The sequence below is a fragment of the Callithrix jacchus genome, chromosome 11 (assembly GCF_049354715.1).
Source record: "Callithrix jacchus isolate 240 chromosome 11, calJac240_pri, whole genome shotgun sequence".
Lineage (NCBI taxonomy): Eukaryota > Metazoa > Chordata > Mammalia > Primates > Cebidae > Callithrix > Callithrix jacchus.
Window position 1 is genome coordinate 44,505,288 of NC_133512.1, and position 23,735 is coordinate 44,529,022.

The following is a 23,735-nucleotide window of genomic DNA, read 5'->3' on the forward strand; positions in this document are numbered from 1 at the left end:
CCCTGGGGCAATCACGGCTCACTGCAGCCTCAACCACCAGCACTCAAGCCATGCCTCCAATTCAGCCTCTCAAGTAGCTGGGACTACAGGTGTGCACTACCATGCCCAACTATTTTCAAATTATTATTTTTATTTGTAGAAAGGAGGTATTGCTGTGTTGCCCAGCTAGTGTTGAACTTATAGACTCAAGTGATCCTTCCTCACAAAGTGTGGGGATTGTAGGCATGAGCCACCATGACCAGGATATGATAACAGATTCTTACATTTTCAGCTTCCAAGGGAGATCAATAACAACAACTAAACAAATTAGAATTTGAGTTTCAACAATTGGATTCTGCATGCTAAATATAAGAAAAATAGATTCTAGATTTTCCCTCTCCAAAAGGAATTACTAGCATCAAAGAATTTGGCACTGAGATAAAATCTTAAAGTAGATATAAACTCACACAGTAACGTGAGCTTTGGAGTACTGCATGTCTAGGTTTGAATCTTAGTTTTATAATTTGCCATTTTTATGATTTTGAACTAATTAACATCTTTAAGCTGTGTAAGAAAAAGGGGAAAAATAAATGGGTTGATGTAATGATTAAATGAGGTATCTTATGTGAAGAATTTGGCACGTAGATGAGTATTGAATAACTCAGTAGCTCTGTAGAGTCAGGCAACATCAATATCTACTTAATTTATTTACTGTTTTGAGGGCAGAGGACTTTATAAGCTACAATAACAGTAATGAAGATTCAGAATAGCAATGTTGATCATACAGTTAAAGGAATTTAAGATAATCGCATTTGATTAATTTAGCCATGAAAGAGTTGGTTTGTGATGTCATTACTGCTGCCACATACTGGTAGCATATCTTCCCTAGATAGATGTAATTACTCATTATAGATTTTTCTCTAAGAGGTGAACACCATCTTCCTTTCCATTGTCCTCCACTAACAACTCAGAAAAGAAGAAATACTTTAGATGTAGCAGCAAATGTGTTACAGGTCTGTGGAAGACCCTGCTCTTTAATTTATGTCGCAGGTTATCTACGCATGGTACTCTAAGTATTTAACTTAAGAAAGGTAAATAATCTATGTATAGCTCACAATTTTTAAAAAAATGGGTTCCAGAGAACAAACGTCTTTTTTTTTTAAATTTTGAGACAGAGTCTCACTCTGTTGCCCAGGCTGGAGTGCAGTGGCATGTTCTTGGCTCATTGCAACTTCTACCTCCCAGGTTCAAGCCATTCTCCTGCCTCAGCCTCCTGAGCAGCTGGGATTACAGGCGCTGGCTACCACTCCTGGCTACTTTTTGTATTTTTAGTAGAGACGTGGTTTCACCATGTTGGTTAGGCTGGTCTCAAACTCCTGACTTCAAATGATGCCCCGGCCTCGGCCTTGCAAAGTGCTGGGATTACAGGTGTGAGCCACTGCAACCTGGCCAGAACAAATCATTTTTAAGTGATGATGTTGAAACTCATTTCATTTTAGACATTATATGAATTACTTGCATAGTTATAATGCCAGGATAAAGATAGAGAGATACTTAAGTATCTATTTATATGGGAAACAATTCTTATGCATAAAAACATTAGGAAAAAAAATGTGATTCCTGCCTTGAAAAAGCATACGGCGAAGTATGGAAGAAGGGGAAGCATATGCTGGGACTAGTTAAGGTACAGTAGAGTGGGGAAGTTAAAATAGCACGTAGGGCTGCAGGCTTTGGAGCCTAACCCTACTAGTTAGGCTCAATGCCCTGTCTCCTACTTCCTATTAATGGCTAGGTAACGTCGGTACGCCACTTAATCTCTTAGTACTTCCATTTCCGCATCTTTCAAAGGGGCTTTGAAGAGTGAGGTTATCATAGATAGAAGTGTAAGGAGGATAAAATAGGCCACTCATAATTATTAATATTACTACTATTATTGTGTTAACAATTTTAAAAATACTACCTGACAAATTAAATGAATGGTCCTTACAGATAATAATTTCTATAGTTTTTTTTTAAAGTAAGATCAACACAAATTGGAGTACTTGAGAAAGACCTCAAGAGGAATATGAAGCCTGACCTAGAACAGAAACTAGAAATCTACTCACGATATATTAGAAATGACAGGAGCCTAGAGATTATTCACCTGATTTTTCTGTATTTGTTGGATAATAACAGGTAATACTTGTGTAATGTTCACTGTGTGCTAGTTCCTCTTCTAAACACTTTATAGATAACTTAAGGCAGCCGATCTTCATAACATCTTTCATTAGTAGAAACTATTATTATCTCCTTTTTTCGGTGAGAAAATTGAGGCACAGAGTAGTTAGGTGGATTGTCTGGGGTCACACAGCAGCCAAGTTGTAGATCTAGCTCCAGAGTTTCCACTCTAAACCACGATGTTACACTGTCTCTTAGAGCTGTGTGCCAAAACTAAGATTGTCAGGAGCAAAACAGTTTGCCCAAAGTACCCAAGGGGTGACAGAACTGGAATGATCTTCCTTGGTACCTACTTTTTAACATATCTGTGCTTACCACACATCAACTGGCTTTTCAAGATTTGTATGATTTACCCAGTGGTGAGGGGAGGGCCTATTAAGTTGGGAAAAGACCAGGTATTAATTGCTCTGAAGTAAAAATGAGAATTTTCTGTCCATCAGAGAGAATGGTCGCAGTGTTTGAATATAGACATTCACACTGGATAGCGATGGGAATGAGTTTTGATAGGTTATTTTGTGAGTTAGCAAAACTCAGATGTATTCTAGGTTCATCTGAAGAACAACCAGAGGCAGCCTGGAAATTCCTGAGGATGAAAATGTCTGTTATTGGGGAGGAGAAAGTGGAAAGAAAAAGGCAAAGGAGTATAATGTATTTTTTAAAATGGATTTTAGCATATAGGCACACTTCTACTTAACCATATTTAAAACAAATACATGCTAAATAATGCATATATACCAGACGTTTTATGTCAGTGGAATCAAATGTAATAATTGAAAGAAATAGTCACTGGCTAAGAATTTATGCATGCCTTGTGTGGGAAGAGGAGAATCAGGCTTTATCTGACTTAACTTTTATCCCTGTGCACACCCTCAATTTACAAAGCTTCTATTTACTTCAAAGGGGTGAGGAGGAGAATGCAAACCAGGCCTATCATGTTTGTGGTCATAGGATTGTTTTGCAGGTGGTATCCATGTGTTTCTCCAAAGCTCATCTTTTCTATTTGCACATTTGGAAGGAGAGCTGAGAGCCCTTTCATCTTCATACTTTCTAGTTTCTTGGAACTATCAATTACAAAGGAGTGCTGTATAAATCTTCTTTGTGTGTTTAAGTGCTAATAGAAGCTGCTGAATATATCAACTGGCTACAGTATTTGACGCACCTTACACCTGGAGTTACTGCAGACACTTTGGTCCAGAGCTAAGTGTTCTAAAGAATTAGATTATAATGCAGAAAATAAAATGAGAGAGAAATATAAAACAAATTCATTCTATATGCAAGTCTCCACCATTGCTGTTTGTTGTCATTGTTTGCCATGCTATTTCATCACCAAGTGATAGAAAATGATTATCCCTATAATTGATCTGTGATCTAGAGCAGACGTTGTAATACCTGTTCCTTAAAATGGGCTTGGTGCCAACAGCTAAGCATCTCAAAAGGTTACATCTAAATAGGTGCCTTAGGTTTACGTAGCAGTGAATATAGTTTGACGTTTTTTAAAATAGGCAGTTAAACAGTAGAACACTTGAGTATTTAATATACCACCTCATTTAAAAATAGAGATCCACCTTAATAATTACATCTTTATTTTTTTGACATTTTGCAGTTTTCCTTGGAGTCTTTTAAACATTTTACTAATCCATAGGGATTAGTAATTTACATTTATTTAAATGAAATTTATGTGAAAATAAAATCACATGCAGAGTTTATTTCCTATGTAGTGCCTCTGTATACTGTATATTATGTATAACTTAAAGACTTGCATTGTGCAAGGATTAGTATGATTTGATATATATTTTAATGTTACTACAAAATCCTCTACCCAAGATAGAAGTAAAAAGATTTGTAATGTTCAAGTATTATTGCTTCCATGCTGAGATTTTCTATTTCCAATAGCACCTGTACACCACTGCTACCTAGTTATGATCTGCATTTTGTGCTTAATGTGGTAATCTAGTTTCCCCTTATTTGCAGTTAGCAAGTCAAAGTAAAAAATACACATTGGAATGTTGCCATGACACTATTGCTATGGAGGCAAATTTAGTAACAGTTGAAATATCTTAGTGCCCATCAGATAAGGCTTGGTTCCTAAAATATGGCAATGATCTTATTATATGGAGTTCTGTCCTGCAATATACCCTTAAGGGTACCCTCCTGGAATTGTGTAATAGGGAGACTCTAGTGCCGATAAAAAAGAAAGAAAGATCCTTTAAACTAGCTGCTGGGAGGTTATATCAACAACTCTGTAAAGTGTAATAAGAGTTTAAGGAACATTTAAGAAGCCCTTCTGGATTATAAATAGCATGAAAATTAAGAACATTTCTTAGCTTACAAGTGTATGTAATTAATGAATTGTGTAATACTTGATTTTATATTTTCAGCTCTTGCAATATTTCTTTATCACTAGATCATATCAACGAAGTCCAATATAATTGTAGCTTTGTATAAACATGTCTTAGTATAAATTGTGTGCAGAGTATTGGTATTGAAATCAGATTTCACAAGCTGCATATCTATGATTAGAGTACTTCTCAGTAACTGTTCATTTTAAAGACCATGCAGGTAGACAGGAGTAATCTCCTAACCTCCTTATGAAATACTGTGATTTGGCTTGGTTCATTTGTGATTCAGAACTCCCAAGTGGATCCCAGTGAAAAATCAGAGATGTGTTCTTGTGGAAAAAAAATGAGTGTATTACGAAGTCACAAAAATTGCTGATAATATGCTAGTATAATTCAAAAATTCTTCATTCCAATAATAATTTTCTTGGGATTATTATCTTATAGGTATGGAAATATGATCCAATAAATACATCTAGTTCCTACAACACTTGCAAAGTATTTAAGAAAATATTAAAATTGGTTTATTGTATAGGTGTCTTACACAGTGTCACCTCTTTCATGGCTGCGGTTACGTCTGTCCAAGGCTTTCTTGCTTTGCTTTCCTTTTCAGCATTTGGCTTGTTTGCTTCTCGTTCTATTGGCAATGGCTAGGTTTGTGTCAGTGGAGACTCATAGTTCATTATTCTGATGTAGCTCTTGTGCTGTAAATGTTTTTAAGTTAATATTTATTTTATTGTTAAGAAATGAAAAAAGAGGTTGATTGTTAAAAAGAAAGTAGCCCTGCCCGATCACAGACTTTAATTTTGAATGTCATACATCTCCCCTTTTTTTTGAGGGGGGATTTTTAGTCCTACAGAGTTAAATGAAAATTTTTCAAATTGGGTGAAATACTTTAGGTAAAAGCTTTTTCTGTAAGAGTGGCAGTTCCTCGTGGAAATTCCTTTAATATACATTGAATTAAATATTAGAAGAGATTTTTAAAATAACATTTTCCAAATTTATTTTGGGGTAAAAATTATTAAAATGTTGTGCCAAATAAGTAGTCAGTTCAAATAAAAAAAAATTTTTTTTTGCAGGATTTACCCCAGCTAGTATTAACAGCTGTAACAATTGAGGCCAGGTGACAGAAAATTTTGTTTTAAGAAGGTGTTTATTGTCAGGAAAATTGTGAGGTTTCCTTTGTAATCACTCTATCTTTGTTATTTTGGCAGCCTGTAAAGTTTTATTGGCATTTACTGAAAGGTACTTTTTTTGGCCCTAGCCAGCTGGCTTTCTTTTTTTGGGCAAACTTTCCTAGCTCTGGTATTCAGAACTTATTTTCAGCTTTGATTGTCTACCAATGGGGTTGTTTTGAACAAGGAGCCAAGCGACTGGTGATGTCTGAATCGGTCTCAATCATGTCTTCAGTAGGGTGACATAAGAATGCTGCAGGTGTAGTTCAACCATTGAGGGTTGTTTTCTACTTGTCCAGCATGTCATTTTGGTGCTAAAATAGTCCATTTAAGACCATTCACACTACAGACCCTTTTTACATACAGACTGGAAGAAAAGTATGTGAAATTATGTACCAAAAGTAAGGATTCAATCACTCAAAAGAGAATAAAAATTTTTAAGCTATATGGGATCACCAGACAAACTGAAATATCCTTTCCCAGAGCTAAATATTAAAACAGGTAATGCACAAACATGGAATAATGGAATAGTAATCGTATTTCCCAAGACTCATCAGTGTGGCGTATAGATGTGGAGTGTTATTTGCCTTGGTGTTGGTCTTCTCCACATTGTAAGCCATGTACCGTTGCTCTTACCTCTGGGCTTATTTGAAGAATTGTTTAGATCATGCTGATGCATGTGAGATGAATTCTAAATTTGGAATTATCCTGCTCTGGTTCTGAAGACCAGGGTAATAAATTCATTTAAGCAAGTATTTGCATCACTAATTACTTATTTTATTGCCTTTAATATACTGCTGGAGAAAATTATTTTATTTCATGTTAACGTATTTATTTGACTACTTGTTCTTAGTAAGTAAAACTTACAAATCTTAGAAATGCCCTTTTAGCAATTATTATTTCAAAGTGATGACAGGCATATTAGTATTTGGCAGTCTTCTGTGACAATGCAATATTATCTTAATTTTGTTTTGTATGTTACTATGGCACATAGATAAAATAACTAATGTAAAATCTTAAGGTGGAGCTCCTGTGTTTGTGCTTTAATAAAAAAGGAAAATTAAAGAACACATTTATCATTTACTTTTAAATCAGTTACCTTTAGATGCTACGTCTTTATCAACTATTGTCTGTTGCTTATGATCTGCTTTCTTTTTTTGGTAGCACCGGATTTCAAGGAATATATTTACCACTTTGTTTTAAACTATTTGTTAGAGGTCTATACAGATTGTCTACAGAGGAGACCACTGTGGAATTTGTTCTGGCATTCTGGTGGAGGTAGGCAATGCAGGATAGAAGGAAGCCCACTTTTCTTTTCTTTCTTTCTTTCTTTTCTTTGTTTTTTTTTAAACAGGTTCTTGTGGGAAGAACCTGTCTTCATAGTCACTCAGTAGCCAGGACAAAGCACCTTTGGTGTCTGTACATTCTGCAGGCCCATCTGCTGTAGCATGCCTGAGTACTTCATCCTGGACTGAGAAACACCAGGAAGTATTGGATTCTTCCAGCCCCTACTCAGCTAGGAATAATAACAAATACTCACCAGTCTTTTCCAAATACTTATTGTCCATTATTTGAAAGAAATTACAGTATTACTAGGCAGAGAAGAGATGGTTTATTTTTGGAACTTTGCAGGGCTTAAAGAGTGTCCCTGTTACAGCAGAGTGGGACAATTTCTGTAGAAGAAGTGTTTTCCATATTCAAAAAGGTCATAATTAGGTAATTTATTAAGTATAGCAAATTTTGAGAGGTGTGGATTTGGATGGGTATCTTGATTCAGGCACTTCATTTCAATTTATTAGATCTGTTTCTCAAATAGCTGCAGCTTGTTCAGGTTTTATTCTTGCCAGTTGGATATGAAGTACTGTATGTTTGAGCTCCCTGTACAGAATTTGTTTCCAAAAAAATAGTGTCGTGCTGCTTTCCATCTACTGGACCAGTAGGGGTAGAAAGATCTGATTTGAAGCCAATGCAAAATGCAAAACTGATTAGATTTGGATTGTTCATACATTAGGCCTTCCTTTCCCTGTTCTTATCCTTTTCCAGATGGAAGAACCAGTTTCCTCCCAGGGCGCTTTCTCCTGGCAATTAGACTGTGAAGATGAGAATCATTTAGTACCACTACTGCTGAAGTATCATTATATTAAGTTTGGGCTTTAAAATTTAGAGGAATGAATCAACATACTCTACATTTAGTCTCTTTATTTTTCAATGAATGAAGCTTGTGATGCTTTTAAAATTTGGAATATAACTTTGTCTTTCAATTCAAATAATAACATCTTACTTTCTCACATTTCCTACTGGAAAGTGAGGGGCCGATGTAGTCAAATTTTAAAGCATCCAGTGTTTTAAAATGTTAACCGTATTGCATCCACTGCTTTCTAATGTGTATTATGTGCCCTCCCTCCCTTCTTAAATTACAGTACTTGTACCCAATTTTGCTTTTTCGTGATGATTAAGGATTGTCATTATGAACCTCAGTTGCCACTCTTTGCTAAAATGCATCAAATGCCATCAGTTTTTATTGAGGCTTGTAGAGCTCTATGCCCTTATTACTAAATGGCTTTAGAATGTTATGCCCTTGGAATTCTTGTATCAGAACTTTACCATTTTCGTCTTGCCTCTTACATCTGTAAGCAGGCACTTACAGGCAGTGCATTTTAGAGATATAAAAACGATTACTTCACCTAATGCCTTCATTTTGCAGGTTAGGAATAGAAGCCCAGAGAGGTTGCACATTTAGTCTGTGATCATGCAGCTGGCTGCGGGTAGAAACTAGCTAGAGATTATACCACCGCTAATCCAGTGCTCTCTCTACCAGGCCACAGCTTTTGCTTTTCCTTCTGTCAGGAGATCTTGTCCTAACTGGCTTTTTCCATGTTTACTTTTATTTATTTTTTTTCCTTTTAGTGTGTAGTTAACTGACAGGGAAATTAGAAACAAGATTAAATAGAAAAAGTAGTGAAGTAACATCTGATGGCTGGAAGCTCTGTTTCTACAAGTCAATGTGCATCCTTGAGTTTGTTTGTCTTCTGTATAAGGAAGTGGTTGGACTAATACTGATAGAAGCAAACCTTTACTGAGTACTTGCCGCATGTCAGGTACTAAGTTCTCCTATGTGTTACCTCACTGAATTCTTACACAAATCCCAAGAGGAAGTTCTGTGGGATTTGTGACCTTACAATATTTGATATTATAGTAAGAAATTTTGATATAACTATATTTGCTATTACAAAAGGGGGAACTGAGTAACACAAAGGTTACCTAGCTCACCAGAGGTCCTTCAGTTAGTAAGTGGTAAAGTCAGGATTTAGTCTCGAGGCTGGGTGCCGTTGCTCACACCTATAATCCTAGCACTTTGGGAGTCCTAGGTGGGCGGATCACGAGGTCAGGAGTTCGAGACCAGCATGACCAACATGGTGAAACCCTGTCTCTATTAAAAATACAAAAATTAGCTGGGCATGGTGGCACGCACCTGTAATCCCAGCTACTCAGGAGGCTGCAGCAGGAGAATCACCTGAACCCAGGAGGTGGAGGGTGCAGTGAGCCAAGATTGCACCACTGCACTCCAGCCTGGGTGTCAGAGCAAGATTCCATCTCAAAAAAAAAAAAAAAAAAAGATTTAGCCTCCATGTTCGTAACCAGTCAGCTTTTATATGGCTGAGTCATCTACATGATCTCTTTTGGCTGTAACACTTGATGATTCTGGGTTTGAATGATAACAACGACTGGCTAACAGCATTAAGGACTCAATATACACTTTACTCATAGCGGCTCCCTCAGTCCTATCAGCAACTCTATGAGGGAGGTGCTGTGATTATTGCATTTTATAGATGAGGAAACTGAAGTACAGAGAGATTAAGTGGCTTGCCCAGTCTTTAGTTAGTAAGTGGCAGTGGCAAGATTTGGAACTACACAGATTTAAGTGCCTGCCAGCTTTGCCACTATGTCTTATTGCCTGAGAGTAGGTACTTGAGGATTTAACCTGCGAGTGTAACATGAGTTTTATAATACTTATTTTTGCTAATTAGAGGTGATGGGGTGTGTGTGTGTGAGAGAGAGAGAGAGAGCGAGAGCATGCACATGCATATTTACATGTAAACACATAGTCATTGATGATTTCTCTTTTTTTTTTTTTTGAGATGGAGTTTTGCTCTTGTTGCCCGCGCTGGAGTGCAGTGGTGTGAACTCGGCTCACTGCAACCTCTGCCTCTTGAGTATAAAGTGATTCTCTACCCTCAGGCTCCCAAGAAGCTGGTATTACAGGCATCTGCCACCACACCTGGCTAATTTTTTGCATTTTTAGTAGAGATGAGGTTTCACTATGTTGGCCAGGCTGGTCTCGAACTCCTGACCTCAGGTGATCCACCCGCCTCGGCCTCCAAAGTGCTGGGATTACAGGTGTGAGCCACTGTGCCCTGACTGTCACTGGTGATTTCTTATCTATGTCTTAGATAAGGGGTAGGCAGGTAAATAAGTGAATGAAGTGAACTTAGTACAGGTGGTATGGGGAATGGGGTGGTGGGGACTGTGGGGACTGTGGCATATAGGAAAGCACAGATCCTGGTCAAAGGAGAAGCTGATACCAGGCTCAGCCAACTCTTGACCTGTTTTTCAAGCAGGAAAGTGGACCCAGTATTTGCTGGATAGTGTGTATGTGTGTGTGAGTGTGTGTGTGTGTGTGTGTGTGTGTATGTGTTCCTAGAGAAGGAAGCAGTTTGGATGTTTAAACCAGGAAAAGATTTTGAAGCTGATTTTTAAATGATTGCAGTTAACTGAAGTTATTTAAAACCACTCTGAAACAAAGAAATGTTGCCAACATCTGATTTAGATCATCAGGGCTAGGGGAAAGTGACCTTCCGAAAGTGAGAGTTGGCCACATCTTGGTATCCCTAGTACTTTTTGAAAAGATGAAAGATGGATCCCAATCCGGAATACTTATCCATTCTCTTCTATTAAGATGTTATATGGTATTCTGCAATGTAGAGACAGTTGAATCTATGTCTGCTTTTGAGAAACAGCTGCCTCATGAGGCTGCAGCATTCATCCGAAGGCCCCAACTCTGTAGAGTGAAGAACTCTGGCATCTGATTGAAGCTCTGTCCTCAGCACCAGTTTTCAAGTCTGCAGACACCTGATGCTAAATAGGGGTGTGAGGTCTAGGATCACTTCCAGGACATTTTCCCAACTCTTTCATTTAGGTACACCCCTTGTGGGATCCCTGTAGGGATCCCTGAAAGAGAGTTACTGATAGGAGTCTGGGATCTCTCTCTCATTCTGTCTTCTCTTTCTCTCTGTCTCTGTCTCTGTCTCTCTCTCTCTCTCTCTCTCTCACACACACACACACACACTCACAAAAGTTTAATGTTGTCTTGTTTGAAATGAGTTCTGAGACTCAGGACTGATTTTTGAACTGCCCAGGAAGATCCTTGCAAGTGCTAAGGATCTACTTCAGGAAGCAAGGTGGGGCATATTGATGACTGCTTGCCTTCCCCCATAAAAGTAGCTTTACTTTTATGTATTTTACACATTGGCCTTTCCTTTATGATTCCTTTAGTACAAAGGTCTCTGAAGCTAAAACAAACACTGGCTTAATCCTGAAAACTTAATCATATCTAATGTCTGCTTTAAAAACCCTGATGTTCCTAACAAGGGATCAGAGTTTACAGTACTTTTTCCCTGTGTTGCCAAAATAACATCCAGAGGCAAACTGGGTATCTGATCTCAGCAGACTGACAATACTCCTTTAAAAACTTTGTGGCTTTTTTTTTTTTATAGCTGCTCTCCTTAAATAATATTATTTAAGAAAGAAATACATATCAACTTGCTGTGCTATGGTCTAAATTCCTGTCTCAGAAATATTATAGGTGAATGTATTTCCAGATGCTGCAAATAATGGAAAATCATGAAAACTCGAATCAGGGTCCCTGTCCTTAAATGTGTTTCAGTTTGCATTTTGATAGCAGTTTAGAAATGTTATCGCTTGTTTTGTCACAGACATAATTCACATCTTTCTTCAGGCACTGTAAACAAGAGAAATGGTTTAATGGCCCCATAAAGGCACTCTGCTGATGGCTGAGATTAGGCCCTTTAGTAATGGATATTGGTGTGTGTATGTGTGAGTGGTATATGTACACAGTGGGGGTGGGGAGGGCTTGGGAGAGGTAAATGTACCAGAAAAGAGTCTTTGAGAGTTTCAGATGCAGCTGAAAGTGCCTTCTGCTTTTGTGTGTCTTGGAAGATGGATTCACAAAGCGTGTGACACCATTGTCTTTATTTATACTCAAGCCTTCCCCTTTGCTTCTAGAATTTAACTGAGCACTAATTGAGGTCATTGCGATCCATTTATTACCTGAAATTGAAGTGATATTAACTTAAAGTGAATGCTTTTCATCTATTGAGTGTATTCCTAACTACATATATTTGTATAAAAGGCTGTGTGCATTTTTCATGCCATGCTTATATCTGGTCTTAAATAATCTAATTTATGTACACCTTTTACTTTCCCCCTCCCTTTAACAGAGATTTTTTAAAACATCACTGCTATAGCCAAGTGAACATTTATTTTACAAGCACTTTAGTGTCCACATCATGATTTGTTTTGAGATTTTCAGTTACATTTTTTAGACAGGTGCAAAAAATTCTCCATGTTATACATCATCACCCTGGTCTAAGTAAATGCCTTGAAATTTCTCAAAGCACATAAATTTGTAGATATTTAGTCTCAATTTTGTGTTATTTTTTAAATCAGCTAGTTTGTGTATATTGCTGTAAAATTGGCTACACAAGGCTGTTCATTTTTGATTTTGAGAGTCGGAGAAAACCAAGAGTTAAGAGATTAAAATTAAGTGTCCTTTGTTGACTAGTTGAGCTGCCTCTGTTACTAGCAGGTGTCACTTTCCAGCCGGCCACTTTTATGTTTTTCTTATCCTTTTTCATTATAGACTATATTCTGGAGCAGGAATCAGCAAACTTTTCTCTGTAAGGAGTCAGATGGTAAATATTTCAGGCTCTGTGGGTCATATGGTTTCTGTTACAACTATTGCATTTGGCCATTGTAGCTCAAAGTAGCCCTAGACTAGACCGAAATGAATGGGTGGGAGAGTGTTCTACTAACACTTCATTTACAAAAACAGGTGGAAGGCCGGATTTGGCCCCTGGGCTGTAATTTGCCAACCTCTGTTCTAGAACAGCATACAGAAGACTATCCTAAAAGAATTTTTGAACAGATGGCAAATCACAAACCCAAAATAAAGGGACTGTCTTCAAGGCTCTTCCTCCAAAACTACCGATTTGATTTCTGTTTAGAGAAGAATTAAAAATGTGATGTGTTTCTCTTCCCAGGGTAATTGTTTGCTCCACACAGAAACTGCTACCCTATTTCACTCTTATGACGAGAGTTGGGAGGAAAGCTGAGTGAAAGGTCAGAGCCAAGACAACTTATCACTGTGTTTGCTTTCACTGTCCACATATAGAAGGAGACCTTTCCATCATTGTGACATGTTGGTTATCAGAGTGTAGGGAAAGCTTCAAATGTAGAATAGCAACATTCTTTCTTCAGTGGAATATGAGTGGTGTGAATTTTTAAATGCTTTTCGTCACAGTAATAAATTGCAAGAAGGCAGAATGCCTAAAAGCAAGCATGAATACTCTGAGAAGTATTGCTTTTTTTTTTTTAAGATGCAAGTGCCAAGAATATAGTACTAAGGTCATGTATACAGATACATTTATCATACACACATGAATTAGTCAAACTTAAAGAATACTGTCTAATATCTTTATTGGGGAATTTTAAAAACACTAAATAAAGCTCTAATTGGACTTCTAGGAGCTCTTGATAATAAGGACTGTGTCTTACTATTTATCTTCCTTCCATAGCTTCATTTTCCTTCACCCTCTCAGGACCTGCCGTAGTGTCTGGGGCGTGGTAGATGAATTAATAATTAGCTGCTTAAGAAATGAATGAATAAAAATCTCATATAATGTGATGGTGGTGGTCATACGTGAGTGTGTGTGTATAAATAAATTTGAATTATATGCTCAAGAGTTCAACAGTTGCAATGTTAAGATTGAGTCCAGGGCTCTAATTCTTAATGTGTTAGGACTTAGCATTAGATCTTTAGTCAGACATGGTGCTTAGCTTCTTTAGGCCTTTTTAAAAGATCTGTTAAATGGGGATGATTATATATACTCTTGTCTTGAATGATGAGACTCAAATACAGTATGGGACTATTCTTTGAAAATGGTTAATTATTATGTGTGTTTGAGTTACTTTTTTGTTGTTTATATATATATATATATATATATATAGGTTGTGTTTTCTATTAGGATTAGTTAGTTTTTTCTGTTAAGAATCCAAACTCAAGTAGAGTTTGTTAACATTTAAACATATTATCTTTGTTAAATTTACAAGACATCATCATCTTTACTGTAAAAATATAAACAAAAACATATGATTCATAGATTTATTTGTTCATTCTCTGGATTTACATTATCCTGTCAGTTATAACAAATATTATGTGTTTTCAATGCAAGGATACAACTAATGCCCCAATGTTATGATTGTTTGGGAAAGTATTCTCCTATGAGCAAATTTTAAATTTATATTCTCCACCAGGTGCAGTGGCTCACTCCTGTAATCCCAGCACTTTGGGAGGCAGAGGCAGTCAGGAGTTCGATTCTAGCCTGGCCAACATGGTGAAACCCTGTCTGTACTAAAAATACAGCCAGATGGGGGCGTATACCTGTAATCCCAGCTACTCAGGAGGCTGAGGCAGGAAAATTGCTTGAACCCGCAAGATGGAGGTTGCAGTGAGCTGAGATTGTGCCACTGTACTCCAGCCTGGGCAACAGAGCGAGACTCTGCCTCAAAATAAATAAATAAATAAAATAAGTAAATTAAAAAAATTCACATTCTACACCTGTATTTCAAGTGTCCAAATGTGATTTTAAGTTATGTATCTACCCTCAACCAAAGATGCAGTCATATATCAGCATTGCTCTTGGAAATTTAAGGGCATTTATGCTTTGGTAGAATAATAATGACAAGATTGTGTCCCCTTTCTAAAATATAGGCAGAAAAAATTGAAAGTGATGATGAGTCAGAGTTCATAGTTTTAAGATGAAAACAGTTACTAATTAAGCAAACACTTCATGAAGAATACCATAACCCCAAGTAAACTTCTGAATTAAGAAGTGGTTAAGTTTATTTTGGAAGTGCATTTTTTAAAGTCTTGGTATTTTGGAGCTCTTAAATTTAACCATTAGAACAACTCAAGTCATCATTAGTCAGCCTTAAGATGTGGTTTTAAAGGTCACGCTTCCATCAAAGAAAAAATGCAAGACACATTGCTTGAGCGTTCTTTCTGCCTTTCCTCCCCAAAATTTGGTTGTCCAGAGGAGTTGTGGATCATACAAGTTTCCATGGAAAATGTGTTTGAAGAATGCCTGAGGAAGACTGCAGATTTTCCAGATAAATTATCTGAACTGTCTGAAGTTAGGGATAAAAATATAGTATCATTTTGAACCACCGCTTTGCAAATGAAATGAAGGAGTTAACTCACTTGATTTGATACACTTGAAGAAGGAAAGATTCACTTTAATTAAAACTACAAACAATACAGATGCCTGTAACTCTGTACCAGACCCGGCAAGTATAGTACTATAAGAGAAATGAAAAGTACCTAGCAGCCTCAGCAGCAGGCTGGAGCCATGTTCAACGAAAGTAATTTAATTAGTGTTGATCATGACTCCAGATGATGGTGATTTGATAAGGAATAATTTAGTACTTAACAGCCTTTTACATGCACCAACTCCATGTGGGAAGGTAAAGCAAATTGCACAAAATGAATGTGCTGCTTTTGCTTGTGCCTGTGCCAATGAACTGGAAAACTGCCTCTTAGCAGACTCAGATTCTCAGCACGGTGATGAAATACCCAACACATTTTCAACTCAGCCCTCTCTGATGAAAGTGAGTACACTACTCTTATTTAAGAATAAATAAGAGAAGTCATTTTTGTGACATAGAATCTCCAGGAAGCAGGAAACTTAAAATGAGAAACATAATGTAGCCTGTGGCTTTTGTGCAATAAGTTGAAGATTTTAGGTTGGCTTTCTCTATTTTCCTCACATGCAGCAATTCAAAAAAAAAAAAATTCTTGCCAACTCAGATTCATTGGATTACTTATTTGGCTTATGATTAGAAAAAAAAAAATCAGTTTCAAGGGCCCACAGCTATGTAGCTATATCTATCTAATAGACAGATATAGTTATCACTAGACCTGTGTGACTGAGGCCCACATATGTTGAACCTGTTACAGAAAGAGCTGGGGATCCTAAAATTGCTGGAGCTGGAGAACCTGTAAGAATCCTGTTGGCATCTAAGGAAAAGGAAGATGTTGCTGGATTTTTTTTTTTTAACTCTTTTCAAGTACTAGACCTGTTTGAATGCAGCATACATCAGGTCACAGTGGATTCAAATTTGCCAATTATGAACATCACCTAGAAAGTTTTATAAGATTCAGAATCCTGATACAACCCAGCTGTAATGATTGGAATTTCTGGGAGTGGTATATTAGTTTTCTCCGGCTGCCATAGCAAAGTATCACTAACTCAGTTGCTTTGTGAAATGTGTTGCCTCACTGTTCTGGAGGCTGGAAATCCAAGATGAAGGGTGCGAGTAGGGCTCTGAGGGCTGTGAGAGAGAATCTATTCCCTGCCTCTTCCCTAGCTTCTGGTAGTTTCCTGGGAACCTCTGGCATTCCTTGGCTTGTAGAGGCCTCATTCTTACCTCTGCCTTCATTTTCACGTGGCAGTCTCCCTGTATGCATGTCTCTTTATCCAGATTCCCCTTTTATAAGGATATTAGTTATACTGGATCAGTGCTCACCTTAGTGACGTTATGTTGATTTAATCTTCCAAGTAAGGCCACTCCTGAGATTCTGGTGTTGAAATTTCAGCATGTAAATTTTGAGGGGACACAATCCAACCAATAACAAATGGGGTCTGAGAACCCGTGTTTCTCCAGAAGCTTCCTAGATAATTTGATGATGCGCCAGATATGGGGATCCTGTGTTCAGGCATTGGCTTGTGTCTGAGAACCCTTTGAGAATTCTTATGCCCTGCAGTAGACTGAATATTTGTGTCCCCCTTCCCGTCCTCACCCCTAGAAAGTTCAGATAGTGAAACTTAAACTCCAATGTGATGGTATTTGAAGGTAAGGACTCTAGGAAGTGATTAGGTCATGAAGGTGGAGCCAATGGGATTAGTTCCCTTGTTCCTTTATTAAAGAGATCCCAGGGAGCGCCCTTGTGATTTTTGCCATGTGAAGTTGCAACAAGAAGATGGCTATCTATGAACCCAGATGTGAGCTTTCGCCAAACATCGAATCTGCTGATGACTTGACACTGGATTTCCCAGCTTCCAGAACTGTAAGCAGTAAATACCTGTTGTTTATAAACCACACAGTCTATGGTTTTATTGTTATAGCAGCCTAAACAGACTAAGACATGCCCTCTCTTCTAAGGTCACTTCAGGAAACTCACTAGGCCAATCTGAAAGCAGTAGGGCACCAAACAACATTGACACTAGGAAATGCCTTTTGCTTCTAGGTCGATGCAAATGGACATTTTGATAGGAGGCTGTTGTCATTCTAGCAGCCATTCCTGATGGCACCCCAAACATGCCATTCCTCCCAACCCACCATTTCCTACCCATCTGGAATAATTTCTCCTGTGAAGTTGAAGCACATTTTCAGATGTCTCAGCTGGGTCAAAAAACCAGACATGTTCAAGTGTAGCTTAATCCCCCTCAGATGTTTTTAAACTTCATATTGATATACATTCATTATAATGCAAAAATCTGAATTGTATAGTTTCATGAATTTTACGTATGTATATATCTATATAACCACCACCCAGAGCAAGATATAAAATGTTTCCAGCTAGTTATAAGATGTTTCCCCAACTTCCCACCTGTGAGGTCATCTGTTTTTGCATGTAGTTTGTGCCTTTTTATTCCTGTGTTGTATTCATTCCATTGTATGCGTATGCCGTGATTTATTTATCCATTTGCCCATTGATGAATATTTGAGTTTTTCCAGGTTTTGCTACAATGAATAAAGCTTCTTTGAAAATTCTTACACATGTCTTTTGGTGAACATATCCCCTCCTTTTTCTTGGATATATACCTAAGGGTGTATTAACGGACCATAGGGTAGATTTATGTTGCCGTAGTAGATGTTGCCAAAAAGTTTTCCAAAGTGCTTTTCATACTATTCCATACTCTGCATCTTGCATAAAAATTCCCATTGCTCCTGGGCAACGAGCAAAACACTGTCTGAAAAAAAAAAATTCCCATTGCTTCATGTCTTCACCAATACTTGGTAATGTCTATCTTTTGCAGGTTAGTTATTCTGGTGCTATATATATCTATCCATCAGATAGCAATAGCTATGTAGTGATAATCTCATGTGGATTATTTTGCAGTTTTCTGAAGAATAAATATTTTAAATACCTTTTCATATATTTTGTTGTTGTTCCCATTTGTTTTGCAATCTGGATATCCTCTTTTATGAGCCAACTGCCTGTTTCAAGAGTTTTTGCACATTTTTTAAATGGGGAATATGTTTCGTCTTATTTATATGTTGCAATTCTTATTTTGTTAGATATGAGTTCTTTGGCAGACCTTTCTACTGGAAACATCTTATAGCTTGTGACTTACTTTGCTTTTTGTTAAATAGTGTCTTTTGAAAGTGTTCTTAATTTCAGTGAAGTCTAATTTGTTGATTTTTTTTTATGGTTAGTGCTTTTTGTGTACTGTTTATAAATATGTTCCTAATTCATGGTACTCAAGACTTAAAATATAATAATATTAAACAGTATAGTCTCTAATATGGCTGACATTTTATAGTCTCTAATATGGCTGATAAAGATGATAAGCTTTATATCATACTGCATGCATATGAATTAGCTATAGAGGTCTTATCAATTTTTAGTCATGTATATTTGATCTAATCTCTCAGGTATAATGTGATTTGTTATTTGAATTCCTTATATGTTGCTATGCTTTTTCTTATAAAAATGTAATACCTGATACTTAATCATCTCATCATCTAACTCCCACTTACAAGTAAGAACATGCATAAACCCAAGTTTTAGCACTAAACCTTAGTTTATGCATGTTCTTACTTGTAAGTGGGAGTTAGATGATGAGAACACATGGACACAAAGGGGAAGAACAGATGCTGGGGCCTACTTGAGGGTGGAGGGTGGGAAGATGAAGAGGATCAGAAGAAATAACTACTGGGTACTAGGCTTAGCATCTGGCTGATGAAATAATTGGTACAACAAACCTCCATGACACGAGTTTACCTATATAACAAATCTGCACATGTACCCCTGAACCTAAAATGAAAGTTAAAAAGAAAAAACCAAAACTTGGTTATACACATTTTGCTAAATATGTTCAAAGATGTAATGAATAATTAAAAACCATTTGTTTAAAAAAAAAGAAATGGATGGTTAATGTATTACAATGGTGTGTCATTTAGTAATTATTATTCTAAGATGTCATGTACACACATACAACATGCAGATATACACAGGGAGACAATTTTCTTTCTTTTTTTTTTTGAGGCAGAGTCTTGCTCCCTAGCCCAGGCTGGAGTACAATAGTACAATCTAGGCTCACTGTAACCTTTGCCTCCCGGGTTCAAGTGGTTCTCCTGTTAGCCTCCTGAGTAGCTGGGATTACAGGCACCCTCCACCACACCTGGCTAAGTTTTGTATTTTTAGTAGGGACGGGGTTTTGCCATGTTGGCCAGGCTGATTTTGAACTCCCGGCCTCAAGCAATCAGTCTGCCTCAGCCTCCCAAAGTGCTGAGATTACAGGTGGGAGCCACCACGCCCAGCAACAATTTTCTTATAGAGTACCACTTTATTGATTTATTTGAGACAGAGTCTTGGTTTGTCACCCAGACTGGAGTACAGTGGTGCAATCTTGTCAACCACTGCTTCATGGTTTCCAGTGATTCTCATGCCCTAGCCTCCTGAGTAGCTGGAATTATAGGTGGACACCATCAGGCCTGGCTAATTTTTGTATTTTTAGTGAAGATGGGGTTTCACCATGTTGACCAGGCTGGTCTGGAACTCTTGGCCTCAAGTGATCCGCCCTCATTGGCCTCCCAAAGAGCTGAGATTACCGGTAGAAGCCACCAATGCTGGACCTAGAGCACTACTTTAAAATCGTGGATTTTCTTTTCACATTTAACTAATTTTGTCCAGGAAATTTAGGACACATAGACAGATGTAAAGAGAATAATGTTAACTCCCTCCTGCCCTTCATTTGGCTTTTATCATTTATCAAAATTTTTCTAATCTTATTTATCACTTTCCTCATACATAATGATTTTTATAGAGTATTTTAAAGAAAATTCTGGATATTTTATTTGTACATATTTTATGAACCTCTAATATTAAAACTTTTTAAATATGACTACTGTGCCATTATCACATCCAACAAAATTTACAATGATTTATTAAATTATCTAATACTAGTCTATATTAAAATGAGTTATTTGTTCCAGAGTTGTCTTTTATAGTTGTTTGTTCAAATCAGAATTCAAACAAGTCCTCTTATAATTGACTCTTGAGGCTCTTAAGCCTTTTCTACGAGAAGAATTAGAGCTTTCTGCCTTGGTAACGTTAATGCACATGAGTATTCCTGACCTATGGAGATATACAAAATTTCCCTTTTGTTTTTATTTCTTTTTTCTTTACTTTAAATAGGTATATTAACCATGTGTGTACACACACACACTTTACATTAAAAAATACTTTGAAATAGAATACCCAGGGTAATTATTTTATTATTATGTATTAAGTTTCTTAGATCACTTAAGTAAAATTTGCCAATTTGGCAAATTGGTTTTCTAGCATTTTTCAGATGATTCTTGAGTGCCACTGAATACTTGTATCAAAATTTAAAACAAATAATATTTGTTTCCCCAAAGCTTGGTAGTTTCTGATATCAATTTTTTTCTTTTTTTAAATAGAATTCTAAATCTCATCCTGAATTGTATTTTTTCTTCTTTTTTATAGAATTTGTGGTATCAAATTTTTATATGAAAAATTATATGTAACATTCAAGCTAATGCAAATTTATAATGCTGTAATGACGTAATTAAGATTGAATGACAAATGACATCATAAATGACAAAATTCCTCTTGTCATATCTTCCTTGCAGATTTAACATACTGTGTTTTAATTTCAGTTTGTATAAAAGTTAGAATACATCTCCAGAACGTGTGTCTCTGTTATGTTTATCCCTGGACTATTCATACCTATTGTTATTGTATGTAAATTACAAAACCTATTCTTATGAGTGCTTTTTCCTTTTTTAACCCAATTTTCCATTTATACCAAAAATTTCATTATTCTAATTGGATTTCTAATAGGCATTTATATTCAGTTTTGTATGGAAGAATAAAAAATATATAGTTTTTTTTTTTCTGTGACGGAGTCTCACTCTGTCGCTCAGGCTGGAGTGTAATGGCATAATCTCAGCTCACTGCAACGTCTGCCTCCTGGGTTCAATCAATTCTCCTGCCTCAGCCTCCCACGTACCTGGGATTATAAGCACCCAACATTATACCCCGCTAATTTTTGTATTTTTGTAGAGACAGGGCTTGAAGTTCTGACCTTAGGTGATCCACTTGTTTCAGCCTCCCAAAGTGTTGGGATTATAGGTGTGAGCCACCGCGCCCAGCATATAGCATGTCTTTTAATTATTGGATTTAAAGCTGTGATTCCCTCCCCATATAAATATTTTTCTAGTTTTCCTATTTTATGATGTAGCTTTGTATGTTATTAAACATAAATGCATATAAGCATTACCGTGCATTAAGTCACTGTAAAAAGGTGAAAATATCATTTGATATAGAATAATTGTTTTATGGTGGATTACATGTGACAACGTTTATATATTTCGCAGATTTAATCTTCGCAGTTCTGGTAACTAGATAGGCTGATACTTAATCTCCATTTTATAGATGAAAACTGGCCTCAAAGATGTTGAGTTTTTGCCCAAAATAGTAGCGGTTGCTTCTGGACCTGCTCCTGGATTTTCTTTGTCACAGTCTAGTTGCCACTTCATTAAACTATTATTATTGATGCAGTTCATATATTTTCCTTTCAATAATGCTTAAAATTATATTTTGATCTTTATTTGAATCTTGACTAATCAGTTGTAATCTTTCTGTTTTAGTCATTGGAAACCGTTGTTGTTTCCAAAATGTACTTTCTTGAAGCTGAGCTTCTAGCATTGTTAATATCACTTAAGCAAATGACAAGTGATTCACTTCAGTTATGAGAGAAAATTCAAGCATGCATTTTGTTCCACAATAAATGCAGAAAAGGAGTATATGAAAATTCTTTGGAATATTCTGCTATTGAAAAATCATCAAATGTGATTTTTCTTCTATATATATGTTAATATGAAATGTGAATGACATTTTTAACAAAAGAAGTAGAACACATTAATCTTCATAATTCATAATAGCGTTTAATTTTTGTGGGTATTTTTTTCTTTTTTCTAGTGGCTTTTCATGGCCTACCATTGAAAATCAAGAAAGAACCCCACAGTCCATGTTCAGAAATCGGATCTGCCTGCAGTCAAGAACAGCCCTTTAAATTCAGCTATGGAGAAAAGTGCCTGTACAATGTCAGGTAAAGCCACGAGGTCTATGTATATAGGAGAGTGGTTCTTACTGAAAGAAAAAGTCCAGAATAATATGAAATATCAAGTCATATTTTATGAGTTGCACCTTTAATATGGAACAAGCTAATTAGGCAATGCATTTAGCAGAATTCTAAAGAACAATTTACCATCCAGTCACACACTTTGGATTCATTTTAAAGCAATAGTTTTCATCCAGATCATTAGTTGCTTTTCTACTATAGTGATGCATCTTGGGTTTGAAAAAGGGGTCTTATTTGGCACAAGCAGCTTTTGAAAGTTCCCATTAGAATGAATGCATTATACACTTTAGATAGAGTGTTTGTAGAAAAAAATGAAACATTTGGCAGGTCTAAGCAGTACATTAGTTATCTGTCAGGCTTTGCAGATGATCTATAAGATGAGTTCATGGACAATTGCAATAAAACTGGAATTTTATAAGGCTTAGCAAAGGCTATTAGCTATTAAAAAGCTGGTTGTTCTTCTGATGATAATAAAGGGTGGTGCAGTAATAGTACATTGTTCATTTGTTAGAAAATTTAGTAACATATATGTTCATTAAAAACCCTTAAAAGTAAATTGCATGCTGCTACTTTTCATATTGGCCTTTAATTGCATAAAGAAAAGGTTGGCTGTCTCTAGACTATTATCACTCTCAATTACAGTAGAAACTTAGTTCTTAAAAGGAGTTAGTTAGGAAACTTACACAAATGATTCCAAATATTTGTATGTTTTATGTTATATCACTTCAGACTCATAGTACATTATGATCCAAAGGGGTCTTCTACTAACTATTTCCTCAGATATTTATTGCATACACTGTTTATGTGCAAGATATATAAGATTCTAGAAACTTAGACTTGTGCCATTATGGCAGCTGACCAATGCTCAGATATTTTATTACCATTTGTTCTTGCAAACTTGTATTTTATATTTGCTTTCTAAGAGGTTTGCCAGAGCCTGAAATTATGAGCTAGCTCAATTGAAACTACAAGATTTTATTTTAAAAGGTCTCTTGGCGGGGCGCGATGGCTCACGCCTGTAATCCCAGCACTTTGGGAGGCCGAGGCGGGCAGATCACGAGGTCAGGAAATCGAGACCATCCTGGCCAATATGGTGAAACCCAGTCTCAACTAAAAAATACAAAAATTAGCTGGGCGTGGGGGCACACGCCTGTAGTCCCAGCTACTTGGGAGGCTGAGAGGCAGGAGAATGACTTGAACCCAGGGGGCGGAGCTGCAGTGAGCGGAGATCACGCCACTGCACTCTAGCCAGGCCCCTGGCAACAGAGCAAGAC

The 23,735-nt window shown here is 36.8% G+C and overlaps 1 protein-coding gene across 4 annotated transcripts in view; it reads left to right on the forward strand.

Annotated features, from left to right (window-relative positions):
• ETV1 (ETS variant transcription factor 1) overlaps positions 1-23,735 on the forward strand; it is a 97,726-nt gene that overhangs the window by 28,615 nt on the left and 45,376 nt on the right. For all 4 annotated transcript variants that reach the window (XM_054237225.2, XM_054237224.2, XM_054237227.2 and 1 more), the window contains one exon: positions 22,299-22,428. In XM_054237225.2, coding sequence (XP_054093200.1) covers positions 22,299-22,428 — 130 coding nt within the window. The remainder of the gene's footprint in view (positions 1-22,298; positions 22,429-23,735) is intronic.